The sequence below is a fragment of the Rhinolophus ferrumequinum genome, chromosome X (genome assembly GCF_004115265.2).
Source record: "Rhinolophus ferrumequinum isolate MPI-CBG mRhiFer1 chromosome X, mRhiFer1_v1.p, whole genome shotgun sequence".
Classification (NCBI taxonomy): Eukaryota; Metazoa; Chordata; class Mammalia; order Chiroptera; family Rhinolophidae; genus Rhinolophus; species Rhinolophus ferrumequinum.
Genome location: NC_046284.1, coordinates 51,975,220 through 51,997,712, shown reverse-complemented (window position 1 = coordinate 51,997,712; position 22,493 = coordinate 51,975,220). Strand labels below are relative to the sequence as shown.

Here is a 22,493-nt window from a genome sequence, read left to right as displayed (position 1 = left end):
AATGGAATACTCTACATATCAAACTTTCTTTTCCTTAAACTTAAGGGTAACCACCCCCCCAAAAAAAAAATCCAGAACTGAAATATATACTGTAATAAAAGAAGAAACAGAGGGAAACATCATAGAAGAGACATTTCTCCAAAGAGGACATACAAATGGCAAATAGACATATGAAAAAATGATCAACATCACTAATCATCAGAGAAATGCAAATAAAAACCACAATGAGATATCACTTCACCCCAGTCAGAATGGCTATCATCAACAAGACAAATAGTAACAAGTGTTGGAGAGGCTGTGAAGAAAAAGAAACCCTCATACACTGTTGGTGGGAATGCAGACTGGTGCTGCCGTTATGGAAGGCAGTGTGGAGGTTCCTCAAAAAATTACGAATAGAATTACCATATGACCCAGCAATCCCTCTCCTGGGTATCTACCAAAAAATCTAAAAACATCTACACATAAAGACACGTTGCTCCTATGTTCATTGCAGCTTTTTTTACGGTGGCCAAGACATGGAAACAACCATAATGTCCTTCGATAGATGAATGGATAAAGAAGTTGTGGTATACATACACAATGGAATATTATTCGGCAGTAAGAAAAGATGATATAGGAACATTTGTGACAACACGGATGGATCTTGAGAGTATAATGCTAAGTGAAATAAGGAAGACTGAAAAAGCAGAGAACCATATGATTTCACTGATATGTGGTATATAAACCAAAAACAACAAAAGAACATGACAAACAAATGAGAAACAAGAACTCATAGACATAGACAATAATTTAGTGGTTTCCAGAGGGTAAGGGGGGTGGGGGGTGGAGATGAGGGCAAAGGGGATCAAATATATGTTGATGGAAGGAGAACTGACTCTGGGTGGTGAACACACAATGGGATTTATAGATGATGTAATACAGAATTGTACACCTGAAATCTATGTAATTTTACTAACAATTGTCACCCCAATAAATTTAAAAAAAGAAAAAAAAAAGAAATGGTAGTGGCAGGTGAAGCTAAAGCTTGTGTGTTGAGGAAGGTCACCTGAAAGCACCACCAATCACTGGGGAGCCCAGGAATGTGGACAATTTCAGATCTCCAGGTTTGATGAAGAGAATGTTCTCCTAAAACATGCAGATCAGGAGCAGAATCCTATTATCATTGTACCCTGTTGTCATGAAACTGACCCACCTTGTGAGCATTATGGGTTCCTAAGTCTGTGATCACATGGATACTGCCATCATGTGGACACTACAGTTATGTGGCAAACCCAGAACTACTGGTCATATCAGCACCATGAGCTCTTAAATCCTGGGCTCACATGGTACCTCTGGACCTGTTGCTACTATGGTCACGTGGTAGATCCAGCTCTTCAAGTTACCAGAGCATTGTGGACTCCTAAACCCTGCCCATCATGTGGATTCTTCCTGTCACAGGGCCCTTACTAGCTAGTGGCATGTGGAAGTCTCAGCCCTCAAAATCACAAAAATGAACAGTTTCGTAGGGTCATATGGGTGCTATGGTCATGTATCCCCCAATGGTCACATGTCAGGCTCAGCCAGTTCTATCACATGAAGATTGTGGGCTACAACTCTGTGATTACCTACGTCAGCAGCTACATGGTTCCGGCCATGATATGGCAGGCAAAGCCCTTGCAGTCATGTGAGTACTGCCGCTACCCAATCACTGTTAGTCATGTATGTCCTATGGTCATGTACCATGCAATGATCATGAGAGACTTAGCTTTCTTGATCATGCGAGGATTGAGGGCTGTTTGAACCCTGGGTCTTTCCATTTTGTGGCCCATGACATGCAATACCCTGGAAGTCAGGTAGGGTGCCATTGCACAGCGGTGGATTACTTGGATCCTGCAGTCCGTTGACTCCCTACAATCTGTATGAAGGTCCGCCCTCTGTGTGGAAACTCTCCTGAAGATAGGCTCAGTTTTCTGAGAAGTCAGACCCAGAGGTTCAGAAAACTTTTAGAACTGTCTTCCGTGCTCAAGGTCAAGGGGAATTTCAATGACACTCTGGCTCACTTGGGTAGGAAGGGCCCCAGCCTGGTAGGAGAGGAGCAAATAGGCTGTACTAGTTTTCTCAGAATTGGCGGTGAGACATGGCATCTAGGGAGATGGCATGGAGGGAGAGGGCTCGGTGTGAGATGGCGAGGCCAGAGAAGACGCCACTTGGAAATGGCGCGGCAGGAGACAGCTTTGCGTGAGAGGGCTCAGAGTGAGACAGAGAGGCCAGAGACTGGTTTGTGGGAGAGGACTCTGCGTGAGTCCGTGAGTTGGCGCGGCCTAGACGGCTTTGAGAGAGAGGGCTCGGTGGGAGACTGGGCGGCCTAGACGGCTTTGCGGGTGAGGACTGGGGTGGGGGGAGACGGCGTGGCCAGAGATGGCTTTGAGGGAGAGGGCTCAGTGGAAGAGGGCTAGGCGTGAAACGGGCCGGCTGGAGACGGGTTTGTGGGAGAGGGCTCTGCGGGAGAGGGCGTGGCCTAGAGGGCTTTGAGGGAGAGGGCTCGGAGGGAGACCCCGTGGCGGCGTGGCTGGAAACGGCTTTGAGCGAGAGGACTCGGCGTGAGTCTGAGCGGCCTAGACGGCTTTGAGGGAGAGGGCTGGACGTGAGGCAGAACGGCCAGAGACAGGTTTGTGGGAGAGGGCAAGGCGAGAGACAGCGCGGCCTAGAGGGCTTTGCAGGTGAGGGCTTGGTGGGAGACAGCGCCGCCTAGACGGCTTTGAGGGAGGGGGCTTGGCCCTAGACAGCGCGGCCTATCCGGCTTTGAGGGAGAGGGCGCAGTGGGAGATGGCTTTGAGGGAAAGAGCTCGGCGGGAGACCCCGTGGCGTGGCCGGAGAAGGCTTTGAGGGTGTGGACTCGGCGTGAGTCTGTGCGGCCTAGACGGCTTTGAGGGAGAGGGCTGGACATGAGGCGGAGCGGTCGGAGACAGGTTTGTGGGAGAGGGCTCGGCGAGAGAGGGCGTGGCCCGATGGCTTTGCGGGAGAGGGCTCGGCGGGAGACCCCGTGGCGTGGCTGGAGAAGGCTTTGAGGGAGTGGACTCGCCCTGAGTCTGCGCGGCCTAGACAGCTTTGAGGGAGAGGGCTGGACGTGAAGCGGAGCGGCCGGAGACAGGTTTATGGCAGAGGGCTCTGTGGGAGAGGGTGTGGCCTAGAGGGCTTTGAGGGAGAGGGATCGGCGGGAGACCCCGTGTCGGCGTGGCTGGAAAGGCTTTGAGGGATAGGACTCGGAGTGAGTCTGCGCGGCCTAGACGGCTTTGAGGGAGAGGGCTGGACGTGAGGCGGAGCGGTCGGAGACAGGTTTGTGGGAGAGGGCTCGGCGGGAGAGGGTGTGGCCCGATGGTTTTGAGGGAGAGGGCTAGGCGGGAGACCCCGTGGCGTGGCCGGAGAAGGCTTTGAGGGAGTGGACTCGGCGTGAGTCTGCGCGGCCTAGACGGCTTTGAGGGAGAGGACTCGGCGTGAGTCTGCGCGGCCTAGACGGCTTTGAGGGAGAGGACTCGGCGTGAGTCTGCGCGGCCTAGACGGCTTTGAGGGAGAGGACTCGGCGTGAGTCTGCGCGGCCTAGACGGCTTTGAGGGAGAGGACTCGGAGTGAGTCTGCGCGGCCTAGACGGCTTTGAGGGAGAGGACTCGGAGTGAGTCTGCGCGGCCTAGACGGCTTTGAGGGAGAGGACTCGGAGTGAGTCTGCGCGGCCTAGAGGGCTTTGAGGGAGAGGGCTGGACGTGAGGCGGAGCGGCCGGAGACAGGTTTGTGGGAGAGGGCTCGGCGGGAGAGGGCGTGGCCCGATAGCTTTGAGGGAGAGGGTTCAGCAGGAGACCCCGTGGCATGGCCCGATGGCTTTGAGGGAGTGGACTCGGCATGAGTCTGCGCGGCCTAGATGGCTTTGAGGGAGAGGACACGGAGTGAGTCTGCGCGGCCTAGACGGCTTAGAGGGAGAGGGCTGGACGTGAGGCGGAGCGGCCCGGAGACAGGTTTGTGGGAGAGGGCTCAGCGGGAGAGGGCGTGGCCCGATGGCTTTGAGGGATAGGTCTCGGCAGGAGACCCCGTGGCGTGGCCGGAGAAGGCTTTGAGGGAATGGACTCGGAGTGAGTCTGCGCGGCCTAGACTGCTTTGAGGGAGATGACTCGGAGTGAGTCTGCGCGGCCTAGATAGACGGCTTTGAAGGAGAGGACTCGGAGTGAGTCTGCGCGGCCTAGACGGCTTTGAGGGAGAGGACTCGGAGTGAGTCTGCGCGGCCTAGACGGCTTTGAGGGAGAGGGCTGGATGTGGGGCGGAGTGGCTGGAGACAGGTTTGTGGGAGAGGGCTCGGCGGGAGAGGGCGTGGTCTGAGATGGCTTTGAGAGAGAGGCGCGGCCTAGATGGCTTTGAGGGAGAGGGTTCAGTGGAAAAGGGCTCAGCGTGAAATGGCGCGGCTGGAGACGGGTTTGTGGGGTGGAAGAGGGCTGGGCAGGAGAAGGCGCCCCTGGGAGATGGATTTGCGGGAGAGGGGTTGGCAGGAGAAGGCATGGTGGGAGACAGTGCGGCCGGAGATGGCCTTGTGGGAGAGGGCTCTGCGGGGACGGCATGGTCAGAGATGGTTAGGCAGGGGATTTTGGACTTTTCTGTGTCCAGGCTCTGAAAACCTGGGGAGACCTCCGCTGCCCCTGTGATGGCTTTCTCTGCCCTCCTCTGATCATGTTATGAGGACACCAGAGACCTCTTAGATGCCGATTTGTATAGATGATTCCAGAGTTGATGTTAATTTCTGACTCTTAATGCTTTAAATGGAAGGAGAGAGAACTTTTTAAAAAATTAGTTTCAAGTGTACAAAAGAATGTAATAGACATTTATCATTTATATCCATCACACAGTGATAACCCCCTCACCCCATCTACTACCTCTCTGACGTTGCATACAGCCATTACATTTCCACTGGAGAGACACTTTTTAAAAAAATTTTGATATTTTTTCAGTGAAAGTAACAATCATGCAGAGATTCAGAATTCACTTCTTATATTTGCTGCTCAGTAGTTTATTTGAAGTGCATATGGAGTGGGTTGCCATAATCCTTTTGTGCTTCGGATTTTTAAATAGCTTAAAGTAGTCCAACCAGATACTATTAGCTTCTGATTTTCTAACCATTGCTTCTTAGACTTCTTGAAAACTCTCTCCTTTTTTTCATGTAGAAAAAAATAGTGTATTTAAGAAAAACATATTAGGTAAAATTATAGGTGATACTTGCATTTCTTAAAAATCACGTAAGGGGGTTGAGGGGTGGGAGATGAGGGTAAGGGGGATCAAATATATGGTGATGGAAGGAGAATTGACTCTGGGTGGTGAACACACAAAGTAATTTATAGATGATGTGATACAGAATTGTACACCTGAAATCTATGTAATTTTACTAACAATTGTCACCCCAATAAATTAAAAATAAATAAATAAATAAAAAATCGCGTAAATGGTACTGAATTAGTAAAAATTAGTAAATAAAGGATTGTGTTTACATTTATGAGGGATTTAATTATTGTTTGATAGGTGGTTAAGGAATGTTATCACTGCAATTTTTTTAATTATACTATATCCACTCATTTTTCTTTCATTTCAGCACTTCGAGGTTTGTTTTACCAGGCACTATGGCTGAGAGACAGCAACGACAAAAATGTGTTCTTCCATGGACATACAGAAATGAAGGTAGAAGGATTTCTATATTGTAGTATTTTTTAAGATAATCTGTTAATATACAACTCGAATCTCAAAGAGAGGGGTAGTATCTTAGTTCATCCAGGTTGCTATAACAGAACACCATGGACTGGGTGGCCTATAAACAACAGAGATTTATTTTTCACTGTTGGGGAGGCTGAGAAGCCCAAATCAAGGCACCAGCAGGTTCTGTGTCTGGTGAGAGCCCACTTCCTGGTTCATAAACAGTGGTCTTATTGATGTGTCCTCACATGGCAGAAAGGGCAGTGGAGCTTTCTGGGGTCTCTTTTATAATGGCAATAATTCCATTTATGAGGGCACCTCCCTCATAATCGAATTCCCCCCAAAGTCCACATCTCCAAATACCATCACAGTGGAGATTAGGTTGAAACAAAGTATATAGCAGGTAGCTTCCTCAGTTTATATGGGAATGGAACATTTCCCCACAGACCATTTGAGATACTAGTGTTTTTTAGAAAACATTTTGGGAGGTTCCGGTCAAATTAATTTTCTCCTTGTACGTTAACATCTTGTTTATTAAAAACAATGTAATGTAGGTTTTGATAATATTTACAATCTATTCTTCTCATTAAGAAACTGCTTATTGCTCTTTAACTCATTTTATCTTATTTCATTTTTTTAATTTCATTTTTATCTTATTTCATGAGTCAGTGTCTCTCTTGTTTAATCTTTCCACTTGTTCATTCTTTACATTCCCCCAATTTATAAGTATGTTTCTGATATCATGATGACAAGAAATAAGTCATAAGTGCAAGTCATTAGAAAATCTTATCTATAGCAACAAATACAGTGCCCCACTCTTGAGAGCAAGGTACAATTTAGTTGTAAGGATGAACAGATGCAGTATTTCTCATTTGTACCAATTTTCCATGCTATTCCAAAACCAGCTTGTTGTTATTATTTAATAATTACAGCTGCCATTTTTTAAGTTCCTATTATATGTCAAGCACTGTGATAACCTCATCATGTAAGTGATTTAACTCTCAGAAAAATCCTGAGAGGGTGTTATTTTAATTTACAGATGAGTTATATGAGACAGGAAAGGCTGTGATATGCCATGGCAATAGCCAATCCCAAATCTCAGTGGCTTGTTTCTCACTCCTACTCCATGTCCATGGCTGGTGCACATCCATCACAGGAGAGTGGATGTTGCGGGGGTGGGATCTGAGTGATTCTTATTGGAATAATTTGGAGACTCAAACTGACAGAGGAGCCACCATCTAGAAAATTGTCGGTGACTGTGACTGAGGGGAAGAGGGCCCTGGAGGGTCTCAAATCAATAACCATATATTCTGGCCCAGAAATAACACTTCACTCACAAATCATTAGCCATAACAGTCACATTTTTACACAGCCCAACACAAATAAAGGCAGTCAAGAAGTGCAGTTCTATCAGGTGCCTAGAACAGGGGAGAAATGGAAACACTTGGCAAACAGCACTACTGACTACCACATGATAGAATTGAAGCTCAGAGATACTGAGTACTGCCTAAAACTACATAGGCAGTAAGTGACAGACCACATTCCATATATATGTGATTATATATGATTTCAAAGTCCATGCCCTTTCTACTCTTATTTCCTTCAACATTGTTTACTATCCTCTTAAAATAAAGTTCATATATACTTAAAATAGAAATTCCTTTACTTCAATGCTGCAGTTCCATCTCTTTTAATCATTTTATATTCCAACAGTGGAATTGAATAGACGTGATTAGGCTAGAATTGAATAGGCTTGATTAAAATCCCCAGCATTGGTAAGCCACAGCTCTTTTCCAAGTAAATAAATTTATTGGATATTTGGATATCTGTGCTATTCAAGGATAAAAATTATGAAAGAAAACCTAATGGTAGATGAAAAGACTGTTTATTTGATCTATACTTAATAAAAATAATCTCATGCCTTTCCATATTGCCAAGGAAAAACAGTAAGAGCAAAAATTAATGAAATTGATAATAGATACTAAAGAGTCAAATAAGAATGCTGGATGTGAGTGCTTTCAAAATATAAGAAAATAAAGAAACCCCTGGCAAGATGGATCAAGAAAATTAGAAGGCACAGGTAAGCCACTTTGGGATGGAAAAGGCGTCATGCTTACACTTACAGTAAAGATGTAAAAGGTAAGAGAATATTATGAAACATATATGCTGATAATTCGAAAATTTATACTAAATGAATAAATTCTAGGAAAAAAATAACCTTTTTATATTGAAGAAATAAAAATGATATTAAGAGTATTCTTGATGCATAAGAAGGAGAAATTATTGGTCAATCTTAATTAGTTATAGAAATGCAAAAAAATAGAAATAAGAAAACAGCAAACTAAACCCAACAATAGCTAAAACAGATAATACAGGATAACAAAGTTGTGTTTATCATAAACTTGCAATGTTGGTTTAATATTAGAAAAGCCATAATGTAATTCAACACATTAATAAGATAAAGGAGTAAAAAAAGGATGATATCATAAAGATTCCAGAAAAAAGGGGTGTACAAAAAAAATTCATCAACCAATTAAGATTAAACAACAACAATAGCTCTCAACTAATCAGGAATAGAAAGATATTTCTTTACTGATGGTGGGTATTAAAAAATACAATGAACACCATACATAATAGTCAAACATTAAAAGCATTCCATTTCAAATCAGAATCGGCAAAGATGACTAATGTAATCACGTTCAATATCTTACTGAGTCTCCTAGGCATTCCAGTAAGCCAAAATACATACATACATACATACATACATACATGCATAAATTAATTGTATAAAGGTGAAAAGAAACAAAACGAAGTATAATTGTCTTCATATAAAATGCAAGAGAATCTACAAAAACTTATAATAATAGCAATTAAGATTATTGGATGTTAAGATTGACGTACACAAAATAATTGCAACAAATAGAAAAATATTGTATTCACTGAATATACCATTAACAATAGCAAAAAATTTGGTTCATATACCATGAATTGGCTCACTGGGCAAGTAGTCCAACACTTGTAAACATTCATAGGCTTTCCTGTACTATAGAGACTGAAATGCTAAACAAGAATGGAGAACCATGTGAGTGAGTGTGCTTGTACTACAGCCCCTTGAATCTAGAGTCCCAAACAGATCTCCATGTATCAAGCATATGCACCATAGTGAGACTTGGAGGTAGAATAATGTGGTAGCCACATGCAGGGTCAGCTACCTACGATGCAGGAGGTCTCTGGGTTTTATGGGACAACCATAGATATTTTAGCATTCAGTCTTTGCCATACATGTCAAGTAGCGGACAGGCAGCAGTGATGTTGCAGCTATAGCAGCCCTATAACATGAGTGGGCACCCCAGGCTGTGCAACATCCAAGCCCACTTTTCTGACCCTCACAGAGTTTTTGTATGATATGTAATGTATTTTATCAAAGGAGTCTTATTTTTATGAAATAGCTAGAATGCATTCTGACATAGGCAAGTGGGAACCTTGATTAACAGAGTGTTTCATGCTAAAATTGGTTGCAAACAGAGGACCCTGAAGGAAATGGAAATCTGGGATAGGTTATCGGACCTAGGAGGATCTGAAGATGGTAAGGATCTAATTGACACTAGAGGATGAAATATTTGTATTCCATGGCACACAGTGGTAAAACAGTTACAAAAGTTACATCTGTGGTCACTTGAATTGAAACGCCTTTGAAGTCTGTGTCAGTGGAACAAGCTGCTGCTGTTAGGGACTCAGAAGACACTCTTTTCCTCAGCATTGGGGGACGTATTGGTGAGGAGGACATGTTCATGTTTGAAGTGTTCTGAAGTAGCTGACTTGTATAAGCCACAGATTAAATGGGAGATCCTGTCATTGACATGGTCACCCTCATTTCAGTGGGGATATTGGGATCCTGGAGTCAAAGGCCAAGTAGAAGCACTTAACCTCCTAGGTCAAGTTGAGTGCTGTTTACCTTAATAGGCAGCAAGAATGGAAAAGTAGTCACATTGGTTTGACCTACAGCAACCTATGAAAATGGCTAATTCATGAACAGGTCTCTTGGATCTTGAAATATCTGAACATCCTTGAAAGTTGCATTTGATCAGTGTAAAAATAAATGAAACAAATATTTATAATAAAATATAAGAACATGAAACAAAACTCTAGATCTGGTGACTTGAGCTATTGTGATGACGAATGATGATACCTTATTCAATTCCCACACCTGACCCAGAACACCAAGAACAAATACACTACTGAGGAAAAGACCCTACAATAGTTGCAAGTAACTACAGTAAATCTTCTTGGGATTTACCAGAGTTACTGTGCACTTGCTCGAAGGACACTTGCTCTGAGCCAGAGCTCAACAAACCTCTTCTGAGAAAGGCCAGATTATGAATATTTGAGACAGTTGAGGCCATTTAGTCTTTATTGTAACTATTCAACTTTGCTATTGTAGAGTGACAGCCTTACATTCACCCTAACATGGAGAATGTTCCATATGCACTTGAGAAGAATGTATATTTTGCTGTTATTGGGTGGAGTGTTCTGTACATATCTGATCCATTTGATCTATAGCATTCAAGTCCTCTATTTTCTTATTTGTCTGGTTGTTCTATTATTGAAAGTAGGATATTAAAGTCTCCTACTATTGTGTTGCTATTTCTTCCTTAATTTTTATCAACGTTTGCTTCATATATTTAGGAGCTCTGGTATTTGGTGCATAAGTATAGTTTTTATACTTATTTGGTTAATTGATACATGTATTATCATATAATGTCTTTCTTTGTCTCTTTTAACAGTTTTTGACTTACATTCTATTTTATCTGGTATTAGTATAACTACTCCTGCCCTCTTCTGGTTATTGCTTCCATGGGATATCTTTTACTATCCTTTCACTTTCAGCCCAAACTTGTCCTTAGATCTAAAGTGAGCTTCTTATAGACAGCATATAGTTGGATCTTGCCTTTTTTTAATCCATCTTTTGATTGGGGAGTTTAATTCATTTGCATTTAAAATAATAATTGATAGGGAAGGACTTACTATTGCCATTTTGTTAAATTTTTCCCATGTCTTATAGCTTTTTGTCTCCTCTTTCCTCTCTTACTGCCTTCCTTTATGTTTCATTGATTTTTTTTGTACTGATATGCTGTGATTTCATTCTAATTTGCTTTTGCATATATTCCATGGATATTTTCTTTGTGGTTACCATTGCAATTACATAAAACATCTTAAAGTTACAGCATCTGATTTTACATTGATAACAATTTGATTTCAATTGCTTATAAAACCATTACTCTTTAGTATTTCTTGTAGAACAATTCTATTGGAATGAACTCCCTCAGCTTTATGTGAGAAAGGCTTAATTTCTCTTCCATTTTTGAAGGACAGTTGTGCAAGACACAGTATTCTTGGTTGACAATTTTTTTCTTTAGCATATTGACTGTACCATCTCACTCCCTTCTAGCCTGCAAAGTTTCAGCTGAGAAACCCACTGATGATCTTATGGAAGCTTACTCGTATGTGACGGATCACTTTTCTCTTTTGCTTATGAGACTCTCTCATTGTTGACTTTAGACAATTTGATTATAATATATCTTGATGTGGTTCTCTTTGATTCATTCTAGTTGTAGTTCTTTCAGCTTCTTGAAATGTTGTGTCCATGTATTTCTTCAGATTTGGGAAGTTTTGGGCCATTATTTCTTTTTCTTTCCCTTTCTTCTGCCTCCCTCCCCCACTCCGGTTCAAGCTGTGGTTTCTCAGTCTAGTTGTGTAGGACACAGCTCCCTGGCCCATGCTGGTATTACCAGCCCATGCTGGTATTATGAGCCTTGCTCTCCCCCTGGTTGAGGCAGTCAGTCGCCAGTCATTAGTTGGCCACTCACAGAAGCTCTCACCAGCAGCCCACGGCAGCACTCAGCAGCCCATGACAGCTCACACCAGCCTCCGGCTGCTCACAGCAGCCCAGCTCCAGGGAGAGCTGTTGTTCACAATCTTAGCTGTAGAGGGCACAGCTCACCGGCCCATGTAGGAATCAAACCGGCAACCTTGGCGCCAGGAGCACGGCGCTCCAACCACCTGAACCACCGGGCCAGACCCCTGCTCCATTTTTAAAAAGGTTCAATAAAGTTACCTCCTCTTCCTCTTCCTCCTCTACTTCCTCCTCTGTGATCTATCCTCTGACAGTACCATATGTTAGATAAGATTCTCCTATCTGGATAGGCAGAGGAGTTTCCTTTCTGGAGTCTATGGGAATGGTGCCTTAGGGCAGGTTAGCACTTTGCTTGCCCTACCATGGCATTGGTCTAAGATGTGGTACCTGGTAAGTGGGCCAAAGATGTGTCTTCAAACTTGTGTTTTTGTTCCCCTTTTTAGAATATAGTGATGGTGGTAGCTTACCTCAAGGAAGAAAGAAAAGTTGGAGTTCTTTCCGAGGTAATTTTGGCAAGAGGAACCCTCGTTATGAACATGGTGGATATAAGCCTCAGCCTTCCCACTTTCAGGAGGATTATAGAAACGTGAGGATGAGGGATGTCCAGGCGGACGTCCAAACAAGACAGTAAGTGACCAAGCAGCCTGGTTTGCATGTAACTGCCCATGGGACTGCAACTTTTTCACACTCCATGGTCTTTTTTATCCTCTCACTGGAAAACCGAAGAATGCTAGAAGTGAAATAATGGTTGAGCAAGCCTAATTATAGTCCTGGTGTCAGAGAGGTGAGAGTGTATAGAAGACTCCTTAGCATTTATGGCCACTCTTCTTTCCACCTCCCTGCTGCAGTGCTCCCTATACCACTGACCACAAGAGAAGAGTGAAGTTGCATAATGAAGGCTGTATCCAGATTACTGTGTGGAGAAATAAAAAATTTCTTAAGGGAAAAGTTGGGGAGAATGCACAAGATGGAACCCTGGGGAGCTGGTTCAAGATCAAAGTAAGTGTCCTGAAAAAAAAAAAAATGGGATGTGCAGGAGAGAAAGGTCAGCTAGAGTTATGTTGGTCTCATGTAGAGATGCTAGGTACTTTGTTGGGGACAGTTTGTAATCTTTCCTTTTCATTACCAGGAGGTAACATTCTTGTTCCTCTAAGGGGAAATTCAGAGAAGCAGTATAAAGGAGGCAGGCAGACTGTAGGGAAAATGGAAGAGACTGCCTAAAAGCAAAGGTGGAACTATTGCCAAGGAGACTCCACACTGGATGTCTCAGTTTGAGTCAAGATGAGTGCAGGCGATGGAGGGTCGAGTCTCTGGAGAACTTTTCAGAGGGGCAAGCAGTCTGCACTAGGTAGCATTTCCTGGAAATTCATAAAAGAAGGATCATATCTAACACTTTACATTGATTATATGGAAGAGAGTTTGAATAGAAAGAAAGGGGATTTAGGAACTCCATATTTGGCACAAACATAAGAAAACATGTCTGTGTTCCCTTCTTTAGAAACCCTTTAAAGCTCAGTAGAAAGTTGGAAAAGAACATTGTGTTGGACCTGTTCTCCAGCCCTCTTTCCATGTTGTCCCTCTTCCCACGTTGTTCCTCCCCTCTCCCTTCCTTTCTTTTCACCCTTAGGTTCCTGATGGGATGAAGTATGACAAGACATGGCTAATGAATTCAATCCAGAGACATTGCAGTGTCCCTTTCACTCCAGTGGATGTAAGAGAGGATGGTGAAGCCAGATTAGGGCACACAGGGAAGAGGGAGAGACCTGGCTCAGCAGGGGCCATTGGCTTATGTCACTGTTGTTGTTCTTTCAATCCCTGTAGTTCCACTATGTGAAAAACTGGGCCCAGTTCTTTGTCCAGGATGCTAGCGCTGCCTCCGCATTGAAGGATATCAGCTACAAGATTTGTGATGAGGAGAACAAAAAGGTGTGTGTGGAGGGCATTACCTGTACCTAGTCCAGGGGCAGAAGGACAGGTCAGGGGCTGGTCATCTTTGGAACTGGAATTCCTAGTGCTCACTCCACCGGTCCTTCCTGCAGATACCTATCTTTGTCAGTACTTCTGCTGTACCCTACTCTGTGCGGGATAAGTTGGAGCCAAAGGAAATGGAGCAGCTAAAGGTAATGCAGACTCAAGGCATGTTGTGTGCTCACACCCAGACCCGCTTCTTCTTCCTCCGACCCCCAATTTTCCTATCACCACCATAACCTCAGAGCTTTCTCTCCATCTTCCTCTGCAGCTGACCATGACCAAGCGATATGATCCCTCCCAGAAAGCTCTTGACCTCCAGAGTCTTCGCTATGACCCTGGTACGGCTACAGCAGTAATTCTAGGACAGCTGAGGGCGGAGAGGTTTGCCTGGGAGGGGGACTTAGGGATGGTAGCAAGGGAGTGGTTAGTGCTGGTCATGGAACCTCTCAGCCTTATGATTCCCTCCCCTCGGCTTCCTGAAGACTTGGTGGGCCTTGATATTGATATAATCCTGAATAGAAGAAACTGCATGGCTGCCACCCTGCAGATCATCAAAAAGAATTTCCCTGAGGTGAGGCCTGGTTTTACGGCAGGGGGTTGAACAGATGGGGTCGGGGGGGCACATTTGTCCCCAAGGACCTAGATAGTAACCTTCACTCTAAACGCTTCTTTCCCTAAAAGCTGTTGTCCTTGAACTTGCGCAACAACAAACTGCACCAGCTGGATGGCCTGTCTGACCTTATTCAGATAGCCCCCACAGTCAAGATCCTGAACCTCTCCAGAAATGAGGTGAGAAGAGGGAGCCAGATCAAAGTTGGGTTGTGAGGGTGGTGGTGCTCATCAGAGTGATGACAGGAGGCAGACAAAGTTACCTGTGGGGGAAGAAGGGGGTTGTGGCTGTAGGGGCCCAGTGTCTGTGCCTGGGGCTCCTTTGCCAGTTTCCTCCCCATATTTCTCAGCTGAAGTCAGCATGTGAGTTGGACAAGATGAAAGGGCTAAAGCTTGAAGAGCTATGGCTGGAAGAGAACCCCTTCTGTGGTACCTTCCCAGACCAGTCCACCTACATAAGGTTGGTGATAACCACTCACCCTTCCTGGGGATGCTTGCTCCTTGGGAGACTGAACTGCCCCTGAGAATCCACGTGTGCAGGAAACTACAGCCTTGTCCTCTAGAAGGACCACAGACCCCACACTCTTCTCTCTGTGAGTCCTTCACCTGTGAGGCGTTTCCTTCCTCTGACCTGCTCACCTGGTCTGGGGTCTGTATCCCAACTTTCTGCACCTAGTTTTCTCTAGCATGCTCTCCCAAGAGTGTGCTGCAGGAAGCAGAATATCCCTTCCTCACCAGGACCAAGAGGGTCCAGCTTTGAGCCAGACACTAGTGCCCTGCGCTGAGAAGGGTCCTCTAGCCCAGGGCCTTGTGCTGAGACAGGCCTTCTTACCCCAAGCTGAGATGGGGTTTCTCCCCTACAGCCCAGAGAGGGACACTGTTTCCCATGTTTGAAAAGGGTTTCCCCTCCAATTCCAGGCTGGCATGAGAACTTTCCCATTGTATTTGGAGGGTCAAGGCCCTGGGTGGCGGCCATAATAACATCCATTCTTCTGGCTCAATGCCAGGAGCTGGGCCCTCCTTGGGAGAAACCAGGGTTCCCTGAGTCAGGGGCCAGAAGTCGGCCACTGTAAGTGAGCAGAGGGCCTCCTGAGGGGGTAGCAGAAGGCATAGGGCAGAAGGGGTTGAGGAGAGAGGACAGACCTCTCAGGGGCACTGCCCCTCCTTCCCTCCACACATCACATCTTCCTGCCTGGGCCTTCAGAGGAGCCTTGGGTAGCCCAACATGGGTATGATTCCTCAGGCAAGGAACCAACTAAGACACACAGGTGCACAGGGGCCATGAGGAGAGAAGATGGTTTTTGTAAGAGGGGACTATAGACCCTCTACTCCATGCTGAGCTGGGCCTGACACTTTTCTCTGTTTGGGGAAGGTTTCCTGCCTCCATGGCTGCTTCGTTTCTCATGCCCAGTTCAGACTGAGCTCCCACAGCTGACAAAGTTTCAGCCAGCATCTAATGGGCCCCCAGCCCAATAGGTGCATGGTTTCTCTTCCTACCTGAGACCCCAGGGTCAGCCAAGGGCAGGTGAAGGAAAGTGCTGCAGCAGGGGAGCCATGTCCCCTTCTGTTTTCTTCCCTGACCCGCACCTCCATGGCAGAGCTTCTTTCCTTTCCCTTTGCTTTCTCTTTCTCCCTTGTCTCTACTCCCCTACGTCTCCCCCATCACTCCCTTCCTATCTTCACTCCCTTTTTGTCTTCACCCCCCTCTCTTTCCTTCACTTCTTCCTACAAATTGCCTCAGTCACACCCCTGCCCCAACATCCTCACCCATCCCTTGGGTGTGTCCTGGCCCTGGCACAATGCTGGACCCCCAGTGAGGTAGCTGAGCCCTGGGATTCCACTCCATTTCCTCTTCTGTCTGGAGACTTCAGTGGGGATCTGGAGGAAGGAAGGGAGGCAGAAGGGGGAAGAAGCCCTGGATCCGGGGATCCAAATGCTGTTTTGTGTGGCACTGGAGAAGGGAGTCAGGGCAGTTTAGGTGGGAGCTATCCAGGGGGCAGGAGGGGGAGGGAGGGAAAAAGAAAAAGAGGGAGGGAGGGAGAGAGAGAGAGAATGGATGTGAATGTGAAGCTGTGGAGAGAGATGAGACTGCATGCTTCAGACATCCCATATGACAGGTGCTCAGTGCTCAGCAGGGGACTGGACCCAGAACCCTAGAAATCAGAGGCCTAGGGGGGGGCAAAAGGGTCTGCTGGGTGGGCAGAACACACTGGTATCTGTTTATGTCATCAGTGTTTTAGCTAAACGGAAGCATTACCACACGAACTATCAACCACTCCTTTCTATTTTTGGTTTTGGACAGTGCCATCAAGAAATGTTTCCCCAAGTTGTTATGCCTGGTAAGTGCCTACATTCATCATTGTCTCTTACTACCATTGACGACCTCCACACCTGCCCTCAAGCACTTTGGGTCTTGCCTAGGTTATGTGTTTGCATCAGACCCTTATCCATTTTAAGGAACATGAACTCCTAAAAAAGCCATGAATATGCTCTCTGGAAAATGTACACACACACACACATGTACAGACAGACACAAGTTGCATATTGTAGTAGAGACTTTCCGAACCTCATGATGCAGACGCCCACTGTGATCATGCCCATGGAATATCCAGGGTACTTTCGCACCTGATCTCTGACCCTAACCTTCTCTTGGGCCCATCCTTTTCCTAATCATCCAGGACCACTGGATGATCTCCTTGGTCTCCACTGCTGACTTCCTCTTCTCTTCTCCAGGATGGCCAGGCATTACCACCACCAACTACTGTTGACATTGACAAACCCTACTTAACAAAACCTTGCGAGGTAAGAAAGAAGGATCAAAGAATATTTGGGGTATTGCAAGGGAGACTTTATCAGTAACATAGTCTTAAATGTCTTGATTCCAGGAAAGCTATAAAAGATGTGAGGCACTGAAGAGTCTAGTCATGCAATTCCTGCAAGAGTAAGTACTGTTGGGACCACCAGGAATGGGGAGGGCTGGGACAGACTGGGTCGCCTGTGCACAGATCTCCTCATGGGCATTTTCAAGTTCTATTTGAGGTCCAGATAGACCATAGAGATAGACTGCCTTCATTGTTCCCCCACAGATACTACTTTATTTATGACTCTGGAAACCGACAGGGTCTCCTTGGTGCTTATCACGACGAGGCCTGCTTCTCCCTGACCGTTCTCTTCAATCCCACGGACCAAGCCCCGTGAGTATCACAGCTCAGGCCCTGCTCTTGGGCCGTCCGGTTCCCCAGTAAATACCGGCCAGCTTCAGGAAACACCCACACTGGCCAGACCAACACCTCCTGTTCCTCTTTTCTCCTAGAAGCAGCTTGTTTGAGTACTTCAAGGATAACAGGAATATGAAGAACCTCAAGGACCCCTGTGCGTGTGTGATGGGTTAGATTGGGCAGGGAAAGGGGGCACGAAGGGGTCAGTCATAGGGCTCAGGATGTAGCAACAATGACTTTCACTGTCCTCTCCCCACAGTTCTGCGGGTTCAGCTGCTGAAGCATACAAAACGTGACATTGTGGGCTCCCTCTGTGTGTTGCCCAAAACTCAGCATGACCTCCTCTCCTTTGTGGTGGACATGTGGTTCCAGACGGTGAGCACCTGCTTCTTCTCTGGGGCAGGCCCAGAAAGCTGTAGGTGGGTAGGAGGTGTAGGTGGTGACTGAGCACCTGGGCCCTTCCCTTTCAGGAAAGGATGCTCTGCTTCTCTGTCAACGGGGTGTTCAAGGAAGGTGAGTGTGTGTAGACTCCCCTCTCCAGATGTCCCACTGCTGCCTCCCCCCAGCTGGGCTCCCTCTCTGAACTCTCCCAAATCCCTTATCCCTCCCCTTTCCTTCCTGTCCCCTCTGTGTTCTCCTGAATCCCTTCTGCCCCCAAGCCATCCTGGTATGACCTGCATCCATGCCCACACAGCTCGGGCGTTATGGGCACACACTGTGGCCTTTGATGGCTGTCAGCCTAGATGCTTACTCTGAGAACTTGGGCCCATTACCTAACCTCTTTTTTCCTCATTTGCCTCATGGACTTAATAAATCCCACCTCTGGGTAGCTGTGCAAAATGAAACCTATGAACTTGTGAAGGGGTTGTCCCAGGGCCCGGCACGTGGTAACATCCCTGTCAGTGAGAGCAGATGGCCCCTATTGTTGCCCTCCCCATTCCCCACACCCTGATTCCCAGTGAACAGTTGTTCACTGGCATGAGAATCAAGCCAGACCCTGACAGGGGAAAGCAGTGTGAGCATGTGAAGCATGTGCGACTTTAAAGGGCTGTTGTTTGTTGTTGTGGAAGTGGATGGAAATTCTCAAGGTTCTGTGCGTGCCTTCAGCCGGACCTTCATCGCTACCCCTGCCAGCTGTTCCGGGTGAGTCCTGCACTGTGGGTGGGAACACCCAGCCCAGCCTGGGCCCAGGGGTGTGGAAACATGCATTTCCTTGGGGTTTTCTCAACATTGTGGAAGCCAACAGGTAGATCCAAGCAGCAGTCCAGCATAGGGGTTAAGAGCGTGGGCTCTGGGGTTAGAGCACTGGGTTCTCTTTCTGACCTAACACTCACCAGGTTGTGACCTTGGTCAAGTCACGTGACCTTTCTGTGACACAATGTCTTCCTCTAAAAATGGGATTAGACTGTCCTGTCATGTAGGCTGTTTTACAGCGTAATTGCTTTGGGTTTAAACCTGTAAATTTAGTGAGGCTGTTAGAGAATCTCTCCCAAGAGTGGGCTCTGTGGGAGGGGCAGAGCTAGCAGCCAAGGAACCTGGGGGACAGGCACAATTGGGGTATGGAAGGAATCTGGTTGCTGAGTGGCAGTGGGAGCAGGATCCTTGGTGGGGATGTGGGGTTGTATTTCTGTCAGCTGTCTGAGGGCCCATTTTCCCTCCAGTATATTCATCGTAAATGATGAACTATTTGTGAGAGACATCACCCCCAGAAAGACTCAAAGTGCATTCTCCATCCAAGTGCCGGCACCCATCTCAAGCTCTGGGCCCAACCTCTCCCAGCAGCAGCAGGAAATGGTGCAGGCTTTCTCCACCGAGTCTGGGATGAGCCTCCAGTGAACTCAGAAGTGAGTGTTGGCTGTGCATGTGGATAGTAGGGAGCTGGGAGGAGCAAAGGAGTGAATAGTGGGAACTTGGACGTAATTATCTTAAATCTCGTTTCCTACAAAAGTTTGCATGTGAACAATCCCCTAATTTTATACTAATACATTTAAATATAGTATATTATAAAACCCAGTTTTCCTAGTGCACATCCTGTTTGGAACTTGTTTTGTTTATTAATTGCTAGCACCAGCAAGCATAGTTTCCTCTCAGTATATATTAAGCTACCTTGTTCCTGCTAAGATCTGTGTATTAAACAATTGAATGCCAGTAGGCCCCAAGTTATTGTTGATAGACATTTGCCTTGTCACTACTTTTTCAGTATTACATGCAGTGACACCTGCTCACTATGGTACATACATCTTGGAGAATTTGGAGGTTTCTTTCTGTATCATAGATTAGCAATAACATTGTGTGGTCAGAGTGTCTCCATTTTGTTCTAAGCGAGGTCATCTGTCCTCCCTCACCACAGGTGCTTTCAGTACAGTGAGTAGACTATACCGGAACTACATAATTCTTTTTTATTATTATTATTAGTTTCAGGTGTACAAAACAACATAATGATTAGACATTTACACACCTCACAAAGTGATAACCCAACAAGTCTACTACCCACCTGACACCGTACACAGGTATTACAATACCATTGACTATATGAACTATAAAATTCTTTACTCGTCAAAAAGTAAAGTCTGAGAATTCAGAGATAAAATGAAATGGATCTCCAAGCTTTTGGGAAGGATAAGGGGACATAAATCAGGTGGCCTGGTGATGAACCTCAGGGCTCCTGGCTCTATTATATTCCCCATTCTCTCTCTTGACTTTCTCTAGTTGAAGGAGGCAAGATTCCAGAGGAGGCCGTCGTGCAGTGACCTGGAATCTTGGAAACAAAGCCCAGTAAAGGAGCCCTCAGGTGTCCTCATCTTCATCCTCATCATACTTGTTATATCTCTTCTCCAACCTGAGGCCACATCCATGTCTAAGGTTGGAGCCTGGCTGACCAAGAAGCCAAAGTTTACCTTGAAGCCTGCTAGTTGTTCTGTATTTTTCCCACTCACAGTTCTTGTTCATTTTCATATTAAAGAGTGGCATTGCACATTGCATTCTGTGTCTTAGATTGTTCTTTCCCTGCCCCAACCATGAGCCAAAGGGGCCAGGACCAGCAGGTCCCGTCTCCCCCTTCATCCATGGCCATCTCTAGATCAGGCCTCCACAGTGCTTGAAAATGATAGAGTAGGGACTCCATTTCTGGACTACCTTACAATCCGAACTTTGGTCCCTGTATCCTGATAACCTTCTTTCTACCACTTCATGATAACTCACAAGCTGTGACACTCACTTTTGTAAACAAACTTAACATCTTTAGCAAGTGGAGTGCCATATGTATTGCAGTATTCATGGATTTCTTAATCATTTAACTGGTCTAAAACCATGCTAACATTTTTAGTAGGTTCTTATCTTATATTTAATGTATCACTGACAAAGATTTTGAGTGTTGTGTGCCTAACCCTGTTTTCCCCACAAGTCCTGTGTTGTTTTTTTCTCTTTCTTATTTTGAAATAATTATTGATTTACCAAAAGTTACAAAAATTGTGCAGGGAGGTCATCATGTGTATTCTCCACTCGTATTCTCCCAATGATAAAGTCTTGCATTACAATAACTCAATATCAGACCAGGAAATGGACTGGTATATTCCACAGAGCTTGCTGAGATTTCACCAGTTCCACATGCATTAATTTGTGTGTTAGAGTGATGCACTTTTATCAGCTATGTCGATTCTGTAACCATCACCACAAACAAAATACAAACTTCCATCACTGCAAGTTTCCTTCATGCTACCCTTTATAACACACATACATCTCCATTGCCACACATCCCTAACCTCTTTCAAACACTCTTATAATTTCAAAAATGTCATATAAATGGAATCCTATAGTGTACAACCATTTGGAATGGATTTCTTTCCCTTAGCATAACTCCCCTGAGAGCCACCCAAGTCGTTAAGTGTATCGATAGCCTGTTCCTTTTTATTGCTGAGTAGTATTCCATGGTGTGGATGTACCAGTTTGTTTAACCATCCATCTGTTAAAGGAGCATTTGGGCTGTTTTCACTTTTAAACTATTATGAATAAAACTTCTGAACATTCATATACAGGATTTTGCATGAACACAAATTTTCATTTCTCTGTGCAAATGCTGTATCATATGGTGACTGTATGTTTATTTTTTAAAGAAAATACCAAATTGTTTTTCAGAGTGCCTATACCCTTTTCCATTCTCATTAATAACGTAAGAGTGGCTCACATTATCCATAGCTTTGCCTGTGTTTGGTATTGTCAATATTTTTTAGCCATTGTGATACCGTGTTTCCCCGAAAATAAGACCTAGCCGGACGATCAGCTCTAATGTGTCTTTTGGAGTAAAAATTAATGTAAGACCCGGTATTATATTAAGACACGGTCTTAAATATTATAGCAAAATAAGACTGTGTCTTTTATTAATTTTTGCTCCAAAAGATGCATTAGGGTTAATTGTCTGGCTAGGTGTTATTTTCGGAGAAACACTGTATGTGTCTTCAATATTTCATTGTGCCTTTAATTCTCATTTCTGTGATGGCTAAGTATGTTTAATATCTTTTCATGTGCAATTGGCCATCATTAAATTAATCTTTTCATGTCTTTTGCCCATTTTCTAATTGTATTAAATGGCTAGATGTAGCTCTAGAGAGTTGCCCTGGTTCAGGCTAACAGAAAGAATGTAAGGCTTCTTGAATTCTTGAGACTCACTTTTCCTAGCTGGGAAGGCAGAAGTGGGGCTGAAGCTACTTAAGGTGCCTCAACTTAGGATTAAACTTGAATCTGGAAGAAGACTAAGAAGTGGGGAAATCTCTGGGTCCATCTGTGGGGAACTGGTTAGGGCAGAAAAATTAAGATGTGGGATGGGGGGAAAACAGTGGAAGGAGGAAGATGGGGGAGAAAATTCCTTCTAAGTGATGCTAGATTCATCATTCCCAGCTAGCTCAATACGATTCAGAAAACTATTCTCTTAGACACATGGTTTTCAATTCTGGATATGCATTAGAATTCCCTCCAATGCTCAGACTCAACCAATTGAATCAGTATCTCTAGGGGTAGGTCCAGTCATCAGTATCTTTAACATTCCTTAGTTGATCCCAATAAGCTGTCAAAATTGAAAGACTTCT

General features: G+C 45.1%; 1 protein-coding gene across 1 annotated transcript; it reads left to right on the top strand.

Moving 5' to 3' along the window:
* The first annotated feature begins 4,418 nt into the window (after positions 1-4,418).
* On the top strand, positions 4,419-19,260 carry LOC117037678 (nuclear RNA export factor 2-like). Its single transcript, XM_033134000.1, is given in 19 exon segments — positions 4,419-4,581; positions 12,058-12,241; positions 12,463-12,613; positions 13,242-13,325; positions 13,436-13,540; positions 13,654-13,734; positions 13,854-13,923; positions 14,068-14,156; positions 14,267-14,374; positions 14,545-14,654; positions 16,497-16,533; positions 16,928-16,996; positions 17,080-17,135; positions 17,281-17,388; positions 17,508-17,566; positions 17,672-17,787; positions 17,883-17,925; positions 18,483-18,555; positions 19,074-19,260. Coding segments are annotated over 19 exon segments (1,893 nt in total).
* Positions 19,261-22,493: the final 3,233 nt, after the last annotated feature.